At 39.8% G+C, this 8,342-nt stretch overlaps 1 protein-coding gene across 1 annotated transcript in view; it reads right to left on the bottom strand.

Annotated features, from left to right (window-relative positions):
• Positions 1–610: 610 nt before the first annotated feature.
• si:dkey-191g9.5 (rap1 GTPase-GDP dissociation stimulator 1) overlaps positions 611–8,342 on the bottom strand; it is a 51,643-nt gene continuing 43,911 nt past the window's right edge. Inside the window, exon 14 of the mRNA XM_042010175.1 lies at positions 611–2,099. Coding sequence (XP_041866109.1) covers positions 1,972–2,099 — 128 coding nt within the window. The 3' untranslated portion in view covers positions 611–1,971. The remainder of the gene's footprint in view (positions 2,100–8,342) is intronic.

The following is an 8,342-nucleotide window of genomic DNA, read 5'->3' as shown; positions in this document are numbered from 1 at the left end:
TAAATCATCTTTATATGTGCTCTATGATCAGACCCTAGCTGTTCACTTTATTCATTGTTGCTGCAGTGGTCTCATCATATAATCACCATATTGTTATTTTGCGTTTGACTGCTGGACATAAATCCCGTGTACATTGTGCAGTAATAACTAACAATACACACCTCCACCCAGATCTGTTTTAGTTGGTTAAATGTGCCACAAAACAGAGATTATGTGAAACACTGATGTGCAGAACAGGTCGTCTCTCTGTGTAGACGAAATCTTTAATGTGGCTTCACAGAAATGTTGGAAAAAGACATTCAGTTGTTTAACTGGCAGCGGCTCAGTAGGTAGAGTGGTTGTCATGTAGAGGGATGCTGGTTCGATCCTCGGCCTGTCAAGCTCATGTCGAGGTGTCTCTGAGCAAGACACCAAACCACAGATTGCTCCTGATGGGTCATGGTTAGCACCTTGCATTGCAGTTTACGCCATCAGTGTGTGAATGTGTGTGTGAATAGGTGAATGTGATCTATCATGTAAAGCGCTTTATAAATACAGACCATTTACCATTTAATTGTGTACATCTGATACAGCCACATTTAAAGAACCTCCACCAGGACAGGAAGAAATATCACATTCATGTTTTATTTATCACTGCTTGGTCGTTTTACATAAAATGTTTGTGCTGGAAAAGTTCACATCCATAAAAACTGAAGGAGGGAATATTAGATCCATTTGAGGCGATGATAGAGGTCCTCCAGGAGATACACTTTTCAGTCATTTCAAACTCGACATCATTTAAGTCTGAGGGGAGCTGAAACCGTAGGAGAGTAAATATCTCACATGTTCTAAGCTTTTAAAACAGGGATGAAAAGGAAGGTGACAGCCGGGTGGAGGCGGGGTGACAGCCGGGTGGAGGCAGGGTGATAGGGCCTTGTTTCTCCAGACTTCAGCCATCTTGTCTAATGAACCGAGCTGCTCCAGTAATTAACTTTGTGTTATTAGTGAACTAGTTTTAATATTTAAGCCGTTCAATTCTTTATATCCTGTTTTATTTCTCCTCATTTATTAGACTAAACAGGCTTTCCACCAGCAGAAGCTTTATTACAGTAAAGAGATGATCCACCAAACACTGGTTTACTGACTTGAGTCTATGTGACGTTATTATATAAGTGAAAGTGATTTGTGAAGGCTGGAGGGACGAGTGGAGGGCTGAAACATTGATGTCTGGTAGACAAAGATCCCACCACCACATCTGTTCTGCTGGTTGGACGGTGGAAACCATCAACCTCCTTTTACTGCCTTTGTTAGATGTACCTGTTGAGTTTCACAGGTAAGATGAAGAATCTGGTTTAGGACTCTCAGACCTTACAGCTGGAGGTTGTGCAGTGTGAAAGAGCTGGGAAGAGTGTGTGGTGATGACCTCCACCCGCGCTCTATCCATGGACTGAGCTGAGCAACACACTGCTACATCAGTCTGAGGTCATTCTTGGTTTTTATTGGACTTGTACACTGATCACAGAAGTGAACTACAAGGACAATCAGAGAGCAAAGGAAGTTACTGGATCTGCACCAAAACTGTTTTGTGTTCTTCAAAGTATGCTCTACTTCTCCACTAAACTTCATGAAGTTCTGAATTGTAATGGACAAACCAACAGCACTGCTCACATATGCCAGAGTAATCACATCTTTTAAAGCTCTATGGCATCAGTCTGGGCTACAGTTCATCGCGTCATGAAACATGACTCGGCAGTACTTACACCATGATGCATCTCAAGAATAAAACATTGAATTCCTCCTGTCCAACCAAAAGGAAGCATATATGCAGGTAATCCTGTAATATGATGACGAAACAGCTTCCTGAAAACCTGCTGCAAAGTTCAGGAGGCCACCCGGACGTGCAGAGGAACATGTGCTTTAAGATCATTGGAATAAACGTTGTTGTGTCAGAAGCCGGATAAATTCACACAGCAGACAGGTTCCTCTGCTGGTTTAACTGGTGTCACAGAGAGCGGCCAGTATGGAGCCGGCCTGGGAGGCCAGTTTACTGCTGCTGTCATCAGTCAGTTTACTGAGACTTTCTTTCATGTTCACAGAGTCCAGGTCCTCCTTCATCACACCTGCAGCACAAAGACAGAAACACAAATACAAATCATTCAGAAAAACTGTCCTCTAAACATCTGCAGAGCTGGATTTGATGCTTATGGAAGTTTACATCTGTCTTTTCAGAGGATGAACACATTGTTTTACCCAGAAGGAACACATGTCCAATGGAGACTAAGCCCAAGAATATTCTTGCTTTATGACCTTGCGTTCCCCTAAGCAAACAGCTCTGTTAGGAGTCTAACTTTTAATCTATTTGCTTGTTTACTGCACTTGGTACCAGAGGGCTCCAATAGGGGCTCACCAGAGCCCTCCGACTCTCCGGGTAGAGTTGCTGAATGTGTAGATTGTAAACATGGTGACAATGGAAAAAGACTACATGCCCAGGGACCAAAGTTCAAAATTAGCTGACTATAACCTTGTATAGTTATGTGAACATGTCCATTAATAGGACTTCTACCTGTTATTACAAATAATTACATTTTATTAATTAGCATTTGGTTAATTTTGAGATCCCATCAGAAAGTTTTACAGATGTATGTAAAGACCCCAAACCAAGCATGCTGTGTCCTGCCAAGGGAGGGGCATTTTGGCTGATTTTTTAAAAAACTTTAACTGTTCAGGCCTTTCAAAGCTGATTAGTCGATTAGTTCTGAAGTCATAATGATGTTGTCAATAATGAAATGAAAAAATATTTTATCTCCAAATGGAAATTCCATGTTTATCTCCATGTGAAATATTATTTGTATAATGTGTTTGTTTTAGATCCAAGTGTTTGTTCATTGTTATATATTTAACATTGTATGGGCTCTAGTTTCCTTTATTACCCAGCAGGTAGATGAGAAAGTGGGTCTGGGAGACGTTGGTATTGAACCTGGTTTGGCTGCATTTATATAGCGGCTGCTGTACCAGGTGAACTAAACACAGGAGTGTTCATCTACCACAAAACCAGTGATTTTCCTCGTCTTTTTGCTCCTGAAGCAACACTTCTGAGGGTTTAGTAACCGTGCTGCTCTGGTCTGTTGCCTCCACTATGGATGGAAACTCCAACGGAAGCATCTGCTAAACTTTCTGCCTCACACCAATGTGGAGGTGGAGGAGACCTGATTCCTCCTGGGTGAATCTGCAGCTAGCTTCAGGGTTAGCTTCCTTCTCTTTACACTGGACAAAAAGACCTAAGATCCGGAGAGATCCAAGCAGATACAAGTCTCCGTATCTGTGGCATATCCTAACTGTTTCCGGGGATATACGGGAAGATCGGCCTGTAACAGATCCTATTATAGGATACCCTCCGTATACCCTTTATGGCAAATCCTAGTATAGGATATGCCGCGGATACACCTCTGTGATAGATCCTAGCATTGGATACCCTCCATATACACAACTTTGAGAAATCCTAGTGTATGATATTCTCCGTATACACATCTGTCACAGTTAAATCTCCGTCCTTCAAACGTCACGATCAACGGCAGTGTTGCATTTAATTTTAAATATGTCCTCGCCTGTCTTTCTGTCTTGGTTACCTTACTTACATACTTGATACAGAGTGAATGGTGGATAACATTATAAAAACGATTTAGGATAGACTTACTAGCTTGATACACATTTAATGATCAGAGTGAATGGTGAATAATATTTCTTGCAATAAAAACGATTTAGGAAACTATCTGTGACTGAAACAAATTGTGGCATCATCCTGTGGACACACACAAGCTGTAAGAGCTTCACCCTAGAGACGTGACGTTCATGAACGAATCGATTCTTTTGAACAACTCTTTTAAATGAACGATGGGAACCGATTCACAGCTGTGAGCCGTTCATTTGTGAGCCGTTCTTTTTATATACAAATTTTTGACACTGTCTTCATCAAATCAAATCAAATCAAACTTTATCTGTAAAGTACTTTTCATGCCATAGGCAACACAAAGTTCTTTACATGATTAAAAACATAAGAATAAAAAGACTCAATGAAATCTTTCACAGAGTCACATGCACGCATGTATACACACACACGCCAAGCCCACCCCCCCTTCCATCTAAAAATGACTGAATGAATAAATAAATGAATAAATAAGTAAATAAGAAGTAGTACAGTTGAGTAAAATTAAAATAAAATAAATAACATTTGTGACATCATAGAAGTCTGATGTCCAACACACTCCATTCATGTGAAGCATCTATGGACAGAGAGTATTGTTTGGAAACAAATACTGTGAGTTCTATCCAAAACATTTACTAGAATTTGCACTGACTGCTCAGGTTTATCCTTTTTTATCTGTGTTTTTCCTATAATTTTTTAAATCTTGTATAGTAGATTTCATATAGGCACATATTTTGATTGTTTGTCTTCTTATATATTGTGAAATTTTGTAAGATACTGTGAGAACGAGCCAGGGTTTTGAATGGCTCTTTGAAAGGAACGGCTCCTCAAGATCCGACTCCCTCAAAGAGCCATAAATCCCATCTCTACTTCACCTGCCCTCTGAAACGTTTGTGTCACGTAGTTAAGCAATCATCTCGCTTCTCTCCACTATTCAGGTCTAATACAACAACTGCGGCTGACCAAGCTGCTGGTTCTGTGTCAGAGCAACGAGGCACATTAAATATTCCACTCCGCTGCTTCTTGTGAAGAGTGGTCGTCTTGTTGCCTGAGGGTTTGACCCTCTGCCTGTCAAACTCATGTTGAGGTGTCTCTGAGCAAGACACCGAACCCCAGATTACTCCTGATGAGTCGTGGTTAGCGCCTTGCATGGCAGCTTCCACCATCAGTGTGTGAATGTGTGTGTGAACAAGTGAATGTGATGTATAATGTAAAGCCCTTTGGGTATCATTCCAGGTACATTAAAGCGCTATATAAATACTTTTACCATGGCAACTTTTTGTCACCATGGCAGTTGGCAAACATTCACCCTCGAGAATGAACATCTAGTTTTTAGTTTCTGTGATTTTTCTGTGGTGCCCAATAATTAATGTTTTTCTATTAGTAGTTTTTATTTAATATTAAATGTCCTTTTTAAAAGTCTTTGGACATTAAAAGTAACTAAATTAGAATTTAACACTCCCTAACATATTCAACAATATTTTCATTATGTGATATTTATCGTGTCGATGAAGAAAAGGAGTAAAACCTGATAAAAGTCTGTGGTTTCCTGAGAAAGCTACAGGGACCAAAATGGAAAATAAGGACATTTATGTCATTAATTGTGCTGATACTGTTATTCATGAAGAAGTCCAAATAATATATTTTAAAATACAAAATTATATAGAGAAACAATAAAACATAATACATTTCTAGTTTATTTTTTCTTTAGATTTTATTGATTTTTTTGTTTTGTTTTGTTTTTGTTTTCTCCATTTGGAGAAAATTAAATTAAATAAAAAAAAATAAAAACTAAAACTAATGAATAAAATGCATTAAATAAAAAAGGAAAAAACTAATAAGTAAAATAATGCATAAAATTAATTTAAAAAGAAAAAACTAATAAGTAAAATAATGCATAAAATTCGTTAAATAAAAAGGATAAAACTAATAACTGAAACTAATGAATAAAATGCTTTGAATAAACTAATAAGGATTAATTAAAAATGAACTGTGAATATAATCTGGAATCCTCTGCTGAAACAGAAGATGACTTCACTCCAGATTTAATATTTTTTCTTTAGGTTTTTGTGTTGGCGTTGGTGTGCCGGACTGATCTGTTTTTTACAGCGCCTCCATTCTGGCAGGGTCTCTGGTCTGGTCTCCTCTGGTCCTGAGATTCTTCTTGGTGTGGAAGACTCTCCTGAGACCAGTGTTGGAGGACGTTTATCAGTTTTATTGAACTGGTTTTGGCCTTTGTATTGGTGGAGATGTTCTGGTGTTTCCGATTTAAGACATCTCCACCGAGAAGAGGATTTTGGCCTTCTGAAGTGCACATCTGATGTTGAGTCCTCCTCTGGTCTAGAGACTTCCTGTGGCTGGAAGTCCACTCCTGTTCCTGAGATCTGAGCTGATGACTGACCTTGTTGATTTGACCTGGATTCTGGGTCTGGCTGTGGTGCAGGCTGTGAGACTTCCTGTAACAGGAGGTCCACTTGTTCAGAAACCGCCTGTGGTTCTGAATCTGCTTGTGGTTCTGGGACTTGAGATTATGAGTCCAATGATGGTTCTGCGAGCAGTTCTGGTTTGAACTCTGCTTCCACTGAGGGACAGCCTGGTTCAGATACCTGATCAGGGATCTGAGGGTCGTTGATCCTGAACTGGACAGTAAAATCTGCCACCTTCCACTCCAGATTTTGTATCGTCTCCTCCTGAGACTTCAGTTTGGATTTCAGGTCTTGGTTGGCTCGGATCTCTTTTTCCAACTGTGTCTTTAAACTTTCCAGCTCGTCAGGGTTCCCCATCTTGGCTTCTACCTGTATGAGATCACTCTGAGCTTCTGGGTTTGCTTCCTCAGGTGATTGACCCAGTTCCTCATTGTTCTGGTATTTCTTCAGCTCCTGTTCATAAAGCTTTCTGAGATAGCATTCTTTCTTCCGTTCCCAGTCTGCATCTACAAACCTTTTCCAGGTACTTTCAGATTCTCTTTCAGCTTTAATTCTCTTCTCTTTCTCCAAAGTGAGAAGCTGATTCTCCTTCTGCAGTCTGTGTTCTCAGATCCTCAACCTCATTTTTCAGGTAGTTAAGTTGGTTTCGGCTGGACTGAGATTCTTGTTCTGCTTTCATCCTTTTGTCTTTTTCCAAAGTAAGAAACTGATTCTTTTTCTGGAGCCTAGCTCTGAGATCCTCTTCTTGATTTCTCAGATAGTCCAGTTGTGTTTGGTATTGTGATGGTGATCTCTGACCATTATTTGCAGGATTTGGGAAGCTGCGTTCTCTCTGTGGGATGTTGGCTGCAAAGTCAGCAGATGTCTGGGATCGTGTCCCGTTATTTCTGATGTCTTGTGAATGAATATACGCAGAGTTACCAGGAGTCTGTTGATAAGACTGCTCCTGGACATAGCCAGATCTCTGAGCTGCTTTCTGAGCAGGGCCCTGGAAACGTGAAAACTCTTGCGTTTCTTCATGTCGACTGGAAGTCAAAGGTGTCTGGGAGCGATTACAACCATGACGCTCTGTGATTTCTGAGTTGTCAACTCCTGGGCACCAACCTGCACTTCCTTTGAAGATGTGGATGGGGTAGTCCAGGTTTTGTAGCACTCCTTATTAAGGGCGACATGTTCAGTGTCGTGATCTGGAGTCTTTCGCTGGATTATGGGCTCCATTTTAGTTTCTTCACTATTGAAGGTGAAGATAAAAGACGCTGGATCTACATCTTCAGGCAAACCCAATTCCTCGTCAATAATGTTACTCCAGAGTTTTCCTGTCAGGGCCTTGTTTTCCTCCATTTGTGTTTTCTTGGAGTCAGACTACTTGATGTTTCCAAAAAAATGTCCAAAGTCCTTTGAAATGTTGAGAAATTAGATTTTTCCCAACACAGTGTCTAAAGATTCGTTGAAGTCCTTGAAAAAGTTGAGAAATTTGATATTTCCCAGCACAATGTCCAATGATCCGTTGAAATCTTTACTTAAACTTGAGAAATACAATCTTTCTCAAAAAGATATTCAGTGTTATAACGTTCAACAAGTTGCTGATTTCTAATGTTTTATTGACATGTTCTCAGATGGATTTCTTTAAGTTACCACCTCTGTATGAGACATTGATCTGCACTCTGCTACCTGCTCTTGACTCTGCTGCAGTCTGTTGAGTTGGGTTAACAAAAGAGAAAGCTAATAACTTGTTGCAAGTTAATCAATGCTGCCCCCAAAGTCTGGCGAAGACACCCATACCACGTTAAATACAGGAATGATGGAAGGCTGAAGGCGTGACTGAAATAGGATGTTGTCCAGAGAGGGCATGAAGTAGGCATAATAAAGGTAACGAGATGAAAGTTTGCTGGATGGAGTATTCTCCAGACAAATCAAGTGCAACTTGTTTGTTCCCCTTAAACCAAAGAAAGTGCTTTTAGATATATATATATATAAAAAAAAAGAAGTAAATTCTGGCTTTTGGAATAAACTGAGTAAAAATATAACCAGTAGTCCATGTCTGGCCTGCTATGTCTGAGTTAACATGAACTCTCTTATGTTACAACACAAATGACAATAAGAGAGAATTGTAACTAAAGGGAGCTCAATTAAACATTAACTGATTAAATTACAAACAACTTTTTATTTGCAAAGTTGTGAACCAAAACAACAGCATAAGCTGTTGAGGCATGATTTCTAAGTGTCAGTAAAAG

The sequence above is a fragment of the Melanotaenia boesemani genome, chromosome 16, assembly GCF_017639745.1.
Source record: "Melanotaenia boesemani isolate fMelBoe1 chromosome 16, fMelBoe1.pri, whole genome shotgun sequence".
Taxonomy (NCBI): Eukaryota; Metazoa; Chordata; class Actinopteri; order Atheriniformes; family Melanotaeniidae; genus Melanotaenia; species Melanotaenia boesemani.
This window is presented reverse-complemented; position numbering and strand designations above follow the sequence as displayed.